Genomic DNA, 12,066 nt, shown 5'->3' on the forward strand with positions numbered 1-12,066 from the left:
GTTGAATTGGGACATGATTTACTTGTCTTCGGGCTGGTGTAGAGGTAAACATGAAGAGGAAAGATCGCTGACTAAAACCCCCACCTCTGCTTCACTTACAAAGCTGTCCTGGAATTTGACTCCTAAACCAATTCAAAATGCTGACCTCTGGGACTTAATTGCAAGATTATGCAAGTAGACAGGCACACTATAAAGGTTACTTCTCTTGATTTTATCCCTCCAACCCCTGAGTTATGAATTCTCCCCCACCTCCCAGTCAAATATTTCCTCATCCCAAACCTCCAGGCTTGAGAATATCATTAAGTCAATTTTATCCTGGCAGGCATTTCAGAGAAAGGGGAATGGGTATTGCATCCCTAGGACTTTTAGCATATTGTTTTAATTATGGATACTAACACTAAATAGGTTAGTGTTAGGTTATACAAATAGGTTAGGTTAGTAATAAAAACAGAAATAAATGAAGTCAATGAAACTCTGCCAATATGTGTTCAGGAAAGTGTTGTGATGGTGCTTGGTTTTGTGAACAGGACTTGAGGACTAGCCTTCTTGCACTGTTGAATGTCCCACAGAAATCCTTGCAGGTTAATGAGTTTAGAGATGGAGGCTACATGTCAAGTGTTTTGAGATCATAATGGCATTTTTTCTTTGCTGTCTTAACATGGAAAGACCACCTCCTTCCAGCTGCCAAGCTGGAAAGGGCTCTGTTTCTTTCTCCTGCTTCCAATGGGGAAAGTACAAACTGATATTTTCAAGGGCCACGAATGTAGCCTGCACTGGGAAAATACAAAGCAGAGAACTCCATTAGAAGAAAGGCAGAGGCTTCTTTGCAATTTGGAACCACTGCCTGCTTCAAAAGCAGTGGGGAAATTGGAATTCTGTGCGTGGCGCACCGGAGGAGTCAGCTATTACTAACTCTGCTCTCTAGCAGACAACGAGACACACCACACGGAGATATGCTGGCTGACGGAGAGTTCCAGTGACAGAGCAATATGCTTCACATCCTCCCCACCAGGAGAAAATAAACTCCATGCAGGTTTTTAAAGTTCTAATTTCAGGACATTTACATGGACTGGGAGCAAACGCACTGTGTTCGCAAAGACACACACGAGAAAATACCATGCTAACTTGAACCCAAAAGCAAGCTGAGAATTATTATGCAGTTAGTCATGCACACCTCAAGGACCGTCCTTAGGGAGAAAAAGACCGTCCTAAGGTGTAGACTGTAGCAGCAATACACTTTGCCAAATGTAACCTGCTTCATTCCAGCTCTCCAAGGCCAAAGTACATTTTGTTTTTCTGTCTGACTGTTTGTTTGAGATGGCTAAATAACTTAGAGCAGCCATCCCTAACCTGGTGCCCTCCAAATGTATTGCACTATATGTCTCATCATTCCCAGCTGACATGGTCATTGGCCATGCCAGCTGTGGATATGGACATGTGTAGTCCAACAATGATGACAGAGTAGGAGTAGGCAACCTTTGGGGGCTTCTGGACACATTTGGCAATTTTAGAAACTGCCCTGGGCACCACCACAAAATGGCTGCCATGCGAGGCATGGCTAGACACAAATGACAAGTAACTTGTCCCAAACAACTATATACAAGACAGAGGTGGGGTCTGAGCACCAACAGACTAAACAGCTCCTTTGAACCCACAGTTTCCAGCACCAACAGAATTAATTTAATTCCTGAATTAAAAAAATACAAATGGGAGGGGTAGAGCACCTTGGTGAGTGCCAAGAAAGGTGTCTGAGGGCATGCTGGGGCCTATGGGCACCACACCGCCTACCTCTGAGAAAGAGAATATCCAAGCTGTATCCTTTTCGAATATTGGAAGCAGGGGATACCTTTCCACTTGGACTCACTGACAAATGGATTCAATTTTAATTAAGGGTTTCATATCATCAGAAATAAACTCAAATGGAGAAAACCTCTCCTGGATAATTGCGCACAAAGCCCCAGTTCCAGGCTCCAGTGTGGCTGCTTTAGAGGCTCAGAGAAGCATCTCAGGGTGCTCAGGTCTTATTGGGCTTTTTTGAGGCTTCTCAAATGTATACTGCTCAGTTTTAATTAAGCCTGATTAGTTTATCATCTCTGCAACTGGTAAGATCAATACGATGCTTATGAAGAGGGAGGGAAGGGGGATACACACAAAAAGGGGAGAGAAAATATCCTGGAGAGTGGCTAAATATTCCATTGAAATACATGTTAATTTCTAGCAGTGTTAAAATGTATTTGGCAAAACTTGCAGATCTCCACTTTGCAACACAAGTTCAGGGAGTCGTGCAGGGATGGGAGAGGGCACCACGCCTCCATCCATGCCAGATTGCACCAATGGGACCATCGCCAAGTGAGGCAAGGCACACTAATGGCCCCTGACCAAGCACGGTACCACACGGCACACTGTCTTGAATAGGTATGTATGGGGCTACGGGTGAGGGCAGAAGAAAGGAAAGGAAAGGGATGCTGTGTCGGAAGGGAAGGGTGGAGGTGAAGCCTTCCTGCTACTCACGGGCTGGCTCTGTGTTTTCAGTTTCGGTAGGATGCTGGGTTGCTATGGAAACATGAAGGATAGATAGGACATGTAAAGGTGAAGCCTGGTGTGAAGATAAATTATGAAGGAAAATAAAAGTGGGGAGGGGAGAGGGAGGGGGGAAGAGAGAGAGAGAGAGCGAGAACGTAATGAGGAGATGGCAAGGGCTGCAAAAGAATTTGCACCTTGGATTTATAAAGCAGGGACTCAATGTGGCATAGAGGTTAGAGCAGCCTTTCCCTACCTTGTGCTCTCCAGATGTGCTAGACTACAAGTCCCATAATTCCCAGCTGTAGTCCAAGACACCTGAAGAACACCAGGTTGGAACAGCCAGGAAGGCTGGGCTGGAGTATCGGAGTAGGGAGGCCTGGGTTCAAATACCCATTCAGCCATGAAGCTCATTGTGACTTTGGACCAGTCACTCTCTCTGAGCACACAACTTGGGGTGGGGGGGATTTAAGAAGAGAACCCAGTACAGCCTGTAGTCCCTGAAGGAAGGGTGGGATAAAAATGTAATAAACAAATAAAATATACAGGGGAAATGGATAGCCGTTAACACTCCATTGGCTTTGCACATTTGGCAGAGGTGGAATTCTGGGGGCAAACTGCAACTCTGGTTGCAGTTGAGGGAAAGTTAGGAGTTACAGCAGCTGTGTTTGAGGGGCTGGAAGTCCTTTGTGGGGCAGCACCACCAACCCAAGTTTTGAAATGGAATGAAAGCATCAACAGGATTCCACGGAAACAAACAATAGTTCACCCATTTCCTCTTCCACTGGCTCACCTATGGCCATCTCCAAATACAGTTACTTCAGGTGAATGGACCTGTAAAGTACTGTAATGCCTCTCTCTGTGAGAAAGAGCCAAAGCGTGCGCATGCAGGTTAGGGATAGAGGCTCTTGTTCCAGGGAATCACACACCTCCACAGCCGAACTGCATCTTTGTGTGAATGTGACCAGAGCAGTGTGGCCTGCCGTAATACATTGGGGGCCTCTGCTGACAATGGTGAGAAGGACCACTAGGAAGTAGAAGAGCAAAGGCTTTGGGGAAATCATCACATGGGTTTGCTACATCTGGACATACTAACAGGAGAGAAATGAGCAAGCGTACTGGTTAAAATGCTGAGCAGTGAGCTGGGAATCCTTTGATTCAAGTTTATTGATTTTTATGTATTACGAGGTTCACCTGAAGCCAAGCAGAAGCCTTTTTGCTCAGCCTCATTTGCCACCTGCCAGTAACATGGGATGATATCAGCTCTACCTCACAGGGTTGTTGTAAGGGTTACTGAGAAAATATACATGACATTCTGAAACAATTTCCGAAACATTCCAAAACATTCTGAAACAATTCAGAAAAACAGCATGTAAGAACTAAACATTATATTTATCACAGCAGATGTTCCACCCGAGAAGGCCCTCGTGAATGCTCCTTGGGTCGCTCCACGTAGGGGAAGAGATACGTGTGGAACTCATGGTGCTCCCAAACCTACCAAATTTCTTTGCTTTCATTTTGAAGGAACAGAATATCTCATCAGTCACATCAAAGCAGAGTATTTCTATTTTGGGGGCCTTCCAGTGATGGAATCCATTTCCTCTCTCTCTCTCTTTTAATTCCCAGAAAAATTTAAGAAGCAACATTCCGGCAATTAAATTCAAAAGGTTATCAGCTCAATCACGAGTGAGCGAAGGAATCTTTCATGGCACCTTCTCTCCATCATTTCTTCACCATGCGCTCTCTCTGAACCGCAATCAGTAACTCCCTAATGAAGCAGATTGCTTTGCGGTTTCCAGCTGGTACTGTTTTGACAGCAGGTACTTTTTTTTTTAAAGGGAAAAGAAGAGTCTACGTTGAAGCCAAAATAGTTGCAACTGGCAGTCTTACAATTTTGTGACCCAGCTGAAAGACAGCCTCACTCCCTTGTACAACTTTCCAGAAGCCTCTGTGAATTACGGCTCCCCATTCCCAGCCCTTGCAGTGCTGACTTGCAATTATTGGCTGCAAGTTCTCTGCATTGCCCGGTCAGCGGAAAGCGAGTTGCTAGTAATCCATTATTTTCAAATATGGTTGCACTGGCAGTCACTTTATTGCTGAAATGACCCTCACCATCAGCCTGTGAGCAAAGCATCTGCACCATTTTCCCTTCTAGCCTTCTTAATGAGGGGCAATTTACATTACCATGTACAATTTGGCCCCGCCCTGAATTGGATATCCATAAACTGGCCACATAAAACTGGCCCCCACAAGTAGAGTCACTGGCCATTCTCCATGCCAGCTACACGGAGCTTCTGTATACAAGAGCAGCGTCTCCCTAAGTACCAAGTCCTGGGAGCAGACAGCAGGGGACAGATGTTGTACCGCTTGTAAGCCTCCCAAAAGCATCTAGCCAGCTATTTTGGGGAAGTGGACTGGATGGAGTTTTGGTCCCATCCAGCAGAGCAGTCTCATCTTCTTAATTCACCAGTGAAAGAGAATTCACACACCACATGCAACCAGTTTTATGGTTGTGGCTAAGTCAATTCACTCAATTGCTCAGTCACTGTCACTCACCAAGAGAACTGCTGTGCTTGCTGCCTTGTCTTTGTGGTTAATCGTGGCACCTATGTGCAAAGTCACAGCAAAGTTGCAAGCATACTGTGCAACAGCCACGCCCAAAGCTTTACCGTACTACAGTGCCAGCCCCATGGAAGCCCGAGACTGGCCAGCTAACTCTGTGCTTCAGCATCACATTTTATTGATGGTGATCAACACTCTTCCACACAGCAACAGCCTCAGGGAATTCTCAGGGCTAAATGACATGCTACGTTAAATACAAATACGTAGTGTGCAGTTCATCCTCCCCGTATTTTTACCTTAGGGTGAGCATGTAGGGCCACTGATCCAGACTGGGACCACCATGTGCAGGTAGGGAAGGTTTAAACCTTCCCACCCAGCCAGTTTTATTTCCAAATCCCCACCCCACCCCCACCAATCATGGGGACTAAAAAAAGAAAAAAAACACCCCACTCCAATAGTGCCAATTGAGATGGGTATGTTTTATTAGTCTCTGCAAAGTGGGGATGGAGGGGGAGAATTTAAGGGGCGGGGGAGTGGCTGGGTGGGAAGGTTTAAACCTTCCCTACCTGCATGCAGTGGTCCTGATCCAGATTAGGCCCCAAATTCTACACTATGGTAAACAAATGGTGAGGATCAGCTGTACACTATGCATTTAACATAGTGTGTTAACATAGCCAGCCTTTAATCTGGCCAGTTTCCTCCAAAGATGTAATTACTAGATTCACAGGATCTTTTAGACCTTCCCTCACTCCCCCAGGGCTGGATAGCAGCCCAGAGAAAACAATAGAGAAATCCAGGATTTTAGAGTGTGATTGGGCAGGAGCACCCCCTACAACCACAAAAGTTAGCATCAAAGACATCATGAGCAAAAGGATTCATGCACTTTCTAACTTAGATCTTACTTTTGGATGAAGCCATGGCTTGTACATTCTTAACAACACGATTTTATTTTATTTTTAAGACATTCAAAAGTTCCTGCCTGCAAGGGAGTGGAACACAAGGCTTCTAGAGGCAATTGTGCGCTGGCTTTGGGCTGGAAGGGCCCGAGGCAGCAATTTGAGCAGATGAACCTTTGAGCAACCCAAGAGGTGTTTTACATGCGGATTTTTTGATCCAAACCAGCCTCAGACCCTACAAGCTGTTGTCCTTCCACTGGCGACAAATACATTTTATTCAGGTAGGCCTTTGGCATATAAACTGGTCTGTTGCTGTAGGGATTTTCAATTGTTCGGTGCTGTTTATTTCTTTTATTGCTGTCTTTTTAATTGATATGTTTTTATGTTAGGTTTAAATTAAGAAATGGTTTTTAATCTGTATTTTATTATCAGCTACCTTGAATACCATTTTTTGGCAGAAAGGCAGGATATAAATTAAAAGAACATGTAAGTAATATTAATAGTGCACTACATTGCAGGGCTGTTGTAAACCACTTTTGCCCAGCCACAGCCATCCTCCTCAACTTGCAAGATGGGGATAATAGGCTGTATTGGCATTGATAGAGCACTTTAAAAAAATGCCTTTCTTTAACAATCAGATTTTTTCACATGAAGACAGACTGAATTAGAAAGAACATGAACTCTAATTGCTAGGCAAAGGCAAAATGCCTTTGCTAAAACTATTTGTTTGGGGTGGGAGAGGGGAGAGTAGGGCATGTACTACCCCCCAAACCTGGATTTTCCCATTAATTTGTATAGTCAGCTCTCCATTCTGGGGAGGCCACAGCTCTGTGGTGGAGCATATGCTGTATGGAGAAAGTTTCAGGTTCAATCCTTGGCATCTCCAGGTAATACTGGGAAAGGCCCCTGCCTGAAACCTTGTAGAGTCACTGCCAATCAAAACAGACAGTACCAAGTTAGATGGAAAATGGTCTGACTCAGAGTAGGGCAGTTTCCTATAGTGGTAACGTTTGGAGAAGGGCCCTTGGTCAGTGGTAGAGCACGTGCTTTGTGTGCAGAAGGTCATGGGTTCGATCCCTGACATTTCCAGGTTGGCCCGGGAACGGCTCCTGCCTGGCAGTACTCAGGTAGATGGACCAACGGTTTGACTCAGTATAAGGCAGCTCCTTTATACTGGGCTCCTTCACACTCAGCTTTGATCCTGCGATTGAGAGTGCTCCTTTACGGACGTTTGCGGGCTCTTTACATGACGTCGTGATCGTTCAAGGTGTCTCTTGCACTAAATGCTCTTTGTTCCGTTTTTAAATAGATCGCAGATAATGAGCTATCAAATTACCCCCTTGTGTTCTGCTTCAGTTTCCTCCGTGAAAAGAGTAAAAGCGGCAAGAAGAGGAGCAAGATCAATGAAAGTTAATGGAAGACTCAGATATGGGGGGGGGGGGAAGCACCTGAAAAAGGGAGTTGTTGTGATCCTGCATTTAAAACAGAAGTAGAATGTCCCATTTTAAATGCAGGATTTTAGGCTGGTGTAGAGATGCCCGCTATTTTGCCTTGGGGAAGACTAAAAGTGATGCTCAAACCAAACCTGGATGTTCTCTTTCCACTGAGACAGAGCTCACTGAGATGAGTTGCTCTACTGTTTTCTTCTTCCTATCAGCAGGGGAGTGCCGCATTCTGCTGATCACACTCAACATTCTTCCAGAGATTGGCAGCCTAATGGAAGGCCTAGAGCATCTCTGCACCAGCCTAAAATCCCACATTTAAAATGGGGCTTTCTGCTTCTGTTTTAAATGCAGGGTCACGATGGACTCCCTTCACATGCACTCCCTTTCCCCCCCCCTTTCCCCCCTTATCTGAGTCTCCCATGTGTTTCATTATGCAGCCACTAGATGGCGCTGTGCTCTAGCTCCTCTTATTGCCGCTTTCCCTCTTTTCACAGAGGGAACTCAAGCGCTGTAATTTGATAGCTTAAGATCTCTGATCTTTTAAAAAATGGAATGAAGGTCATTTAGTGCAGGAGACACCCTGGAGGTTGACAACATCATCTAAAGGACCCACAAACCTCCATGATTAACCAATCTCAATAGCAGGATAAAAGCTTCGTGTGAAAAAGCCCCAAGAATGACCAAGGTTTTGCTGTAGCAGTTTTGGCACTGGGAAAACAAATGCAATGTGAAGGTCAGAAATGGGTTTCAGCCTCCCCTCCTCTATCAACACCACCAGCTAATGTCAGATTCACACTTCTACAGTTCTCACCTGTGTAAACAGCTCCACACTGAAACTGATCTTCCACCAATATGAACTGATCCCCAAATCAAGGTCTTTTTATTTCTTTATTAAATTTAGAGGCACAAAATGGAGGGGGGGAATCATTTGTCACCAAATCTAAGAATAATGGGAATTTTCATTTTTAAGTGTCGTTCATTTCAAACATTTTTGCAAAAACAAATTAAAGGGGAAATTAAAGAGAGTCTGGTCTCCTCTCCGTTTCTGTTGTATCTACTCATGAGCGACCTCTGCTGTAATTTCTTTCGCTCCTGGAGTCTGGAGAGCTTTTAAAACTATAAAGCAGGGGCTGGCAACATACAACATCCCTCATTCCCCCATGGCTGTATTTTGCCTGCCAAGGCTCTTCTGTGGAAAAAAGCTTTTTCTTCTGGAATATCTGACCCCCAGGTGAATTATCACCTGGTAGCATAGCAGGGCTGGGCTCCTGTAAAAGCCTCAGTGGGCTGGAGACAGCCTGGGGGCCTGAATGTTGCCTACCCCTGTTTTTGGGAAAAGATAGCCACATTACAAGTGAAGTAGGGCGTTCATGCAGATATGGATAACACTGCATGCTCTGGAGATGGGGAAGAAGGAGGCATCAACCTCTCAACCGAGTTCTACACACAGCAGTGTTAACTGAGACATACAACGGCTATGCTAGCGTCAGTGTTATTAGGAGATGCAAGAGTTTTATCCGCTACTTTGTTTCTAAGGACAAGGAGAAGGAAAGTCAAAAGAAAAGAAAACCAAAAGAAAGAAATACTAAGTTAAAGAAAAGCTAGATCTACATTCAATGTTAGGGTAAGAGCACTCTGGGAGAAAAGAATTCAGAAGCACTTACGTGGTGGTGGAGTGCCTGCGGTTTCCCCATGGTTGGAACACGGATGAAAAGAAAAGACAGACACAGACCCCAAAAAAAGAAAAGATGTAATGGAGATAAAAAAGAGGTGACAGAACAAGGCACTGGAAATTTAAACACAAGCAAGAGAGCCTGGACTGGCCTTGTGCTGGAGTCAGACTTTCCAGATAGGCAGGTTAGATTCTCCAACTTTCCAGAGAAGAGTCTAAACTGGGCAGTCACAGCAGCGCAGGGGGGAAATGGAATTCGTTTATCTCTGCATCGGATAATTTGTAGGGGAAGGAGCCACATAGCCAGCTATGCTGCTATCCCAGGCTTCCCAGGATCCACTGGGGTGAGGTGGGGGAGCGGGGAGAGCTGCTGTCCCCTCTGGTCATTGCTGCAAAGCTCTGGACCTGGTAGGGGCAGCGTTGACCTGGACAGGATAAGGGGAGGGGGGTTCTTGATCATTTTCAGTCACATGCGGAGAACAACGGGTCAAAACAAAATAAAAACAGAACAGGGACAGAAGGAAGACCACCTGAACTTGAGCAAGCTGGCTACAGGCCTGGGAGGGAGCAAGGGCTTAGATCTGAGGCAACCAAATGTAGAGGAAACAGTATTTCTCCATTTTGAATTACACTAAGTCTCACACAGTTTCTTATACTTGGCAGAAAACTGTGAACCACGCAAGACAGCAAACACCTCATCCTCCTCCACTGGTCTTTCCCCGAAGGAGAAGAATGGAGCTGGAAGATGCAAAAAATCCAGCAGGATAGAAGTACAGCTCCTTCTCACCATGAACAGTAGTACCAAAATCCCCAACAAGAGCTTGCAGCCAGGCTCCTGTTTATTCACTCCAAGCCCTACCCATGTATGGGCAGGACTTGCAGAGCATGAATGATGCCTGGGAAAGTGTAAGTAGGAGCCTCATTGGAGCTCACTCACTGACATCACTGTTCGTAATACAAAACTGTCTCCGGTTTTCTTATTTGGATTACATTTAATGCTTCACCCAGCTAGCCAAAGCTTTAATGCACGTTCCAACAATGTATCTCAGTCAGTACCAATTCAATGAAATGGACTGGCAGGAGATTCAGGACAGACCAAAGGATGTACTTCTTTATAGAGTGGGCAATTAATGTAAGGAACTCGGTGCTGCAAGATGTGGCGATGGCCACCAACTTAGATGGCTTAAAAAGGGGATTAGAGAAATTAATGGAAGCTGAGAAGTCTATTGACAGCTGTAAATCATGATGGCTCTATGCAGCCTCCAGGATTCAGAGGCACTCTGTCTCTCAGCACCAGTTGCGAGGGCTATTGCCTTCATGTCCTGCTCTCAGGCGTCCCTGAGGTATCTGGCTGTCCCCTGTGGGAAGCAAGATGCTGAACTAGAAGGGTCAGTGGTCTGGTCCAGCATTCATTCATTACATTTCTATACTACCCACTAGCCAAAGCTCTCTGGGTGGTTCACAGCATGATAAAACACAATACAAAACCTTTAATATTCAGAAATGTAAAGCAGCTTGAAAACAAGTAAAAACAATTGAGAATAAAACTCTTAAGGTGCTGGTAAGAAACCAAAACACCCCATCAAATGTCTGGGAGTAGAGGAAAGTCCTTACCTGACGCCAGAACGATGACAATGTTGGTGCCAGGCAGACCTCACTGGGGAGTGTTCCAGTGAGCTTTGCCTGGCGCCAACATTGTCATCTTTTCAGTGCCAGGTAAAGACTTGCCTCTACTCCCAGTCATTTGACAGCATATGATGGGACATTTTAGTTTCTCATCAGGTCCTGGTAGTTTTGTTGTCAATTGTTTTTAACTAGTTTTTAAGCTGTTTTAAATTTTTGAATGTTGAAGTGTTCTTCTTACATTCTAAGTATCTTTAGGCAGGGCTCTTCTTATGTCCTAAATGCCTTTACCTAGGTTATGGAGGAAATGAGCTCAGGGTGGGAGAAGGAGGCAGATTCGTTGGCCCAGGAAAGGAAAAGCATTGTGCCTCTCAAGGCAGGCTCTCCAGTGGAAATCAACAGTGAAGGTTGGCTCAAGCACATATTACATAAACAGAGAAAGATGGGGCAAAAGCAATCTTTTCCCATGACTCTATCACCATATAACTGCCCCAGGAAGAGGCTGTGTCATGTCTCTGCCCCCAAGGTCCACATGACGTGTGCTAAGCTACAAAAGAGGAGTGAGGGCTAATTAAAAAAAGATGCCACACAATTCTCCTAAACAATGAAACCCTTCTTTCCGTAACCAGTCACTGGGAGTGCAGCTTGATAGGAGGAAATCTTTTATAAAAAGACTCTCAGAAGAGAGAAAATATTAGAAATAGGTTGATGTTACAACCCGGTGAAATCAGAGAAGCCTGGACAGGTGCTTGGGAAAGGGCAAAGTGGTACCACAGGTGCCATCCATGCATGGCAGGGATGCTGCAAAGACACAGGGAGAGAGAGAAAAGGACTAAGTTTGCAAAAGCAGGGAAAAACGGAAGAGCAGGAATTTACTTACGAACTGGCTGTGTCTTGAACTGAGAGAGAGCACTGATCTCGCCCGCACCTTTGCCGTTGATGGCAGACAGTCGGATTGCATACATTGTCTCTGGCTTCAAGCCCATGACGGTGAACACACCCTCCATGTTGGCTAGTCCAGAAAAGAGAGGAAACAAGAGGAGGGATGTTGAATCCACTGGGAACATTCATTTCACCCTCATCAACCTTATTTACTTGTGTATGAAGTAGCTGCAGAGGGAGAAGCAGGAAAGAAATGTCAAAAGGGGGAACTGGCTATCCTGACCTCAACAAAATGGCAACTGTTACTTTTGAGCCAATTGCGGTGGTACAAAGAATATGCAGCTACGCCCATTTGGGGAGAATGTAGATCGGGCTACAGTGATGCATGCCTTAGTTACATCGCACCTGCAATGTGCTCTACATAGAGTCATCTTTGAAGAGGGAGGCACCGAAGCTCCATGGTAGA

At 45.2% G+C, this 12,066-nt stretch overlaps 1 protein-coding gene across 3 annotated transcripts in view; it reads right to left on the minus strand.

Moving 5' to 3' along the window:
* Positions 1–12,066, minus strand: part of NCAM1 (neural cell adhesion molecule 1) — a 291,075-nt gene that overhangs the window by 45,850 nt on the left and 233,159 nt on the right. For all 3 annotated transcript variants that reach the window (XM_084803474.1, XM_084803473.1, XM_084803475.1), the window contains exon 13: positions 11,599–11,730. In XM_084803474.1, coding sequence (XP_084659600.1) covers positions 11,599–11,730 — 132 coding nt within the window. The remainder of the gene's footprint in view (positions 1–11,598; positions 11,731–12,066) is intronic.

This window comes from Heloderma suspectum, chromosome 6 (assembly GCF_057233095.1).
Source record: "Heloderma suspectum isolate Gila_16-S chromosome 6, 16-S_ref, whole genome shotgun sequence".
Lineage (NCBI taxonomy): Eukaryota > Metazoa > Chordata > Lepidosauria > Squamata > Helodermatidae > Heloderma > Heloderma suspectum.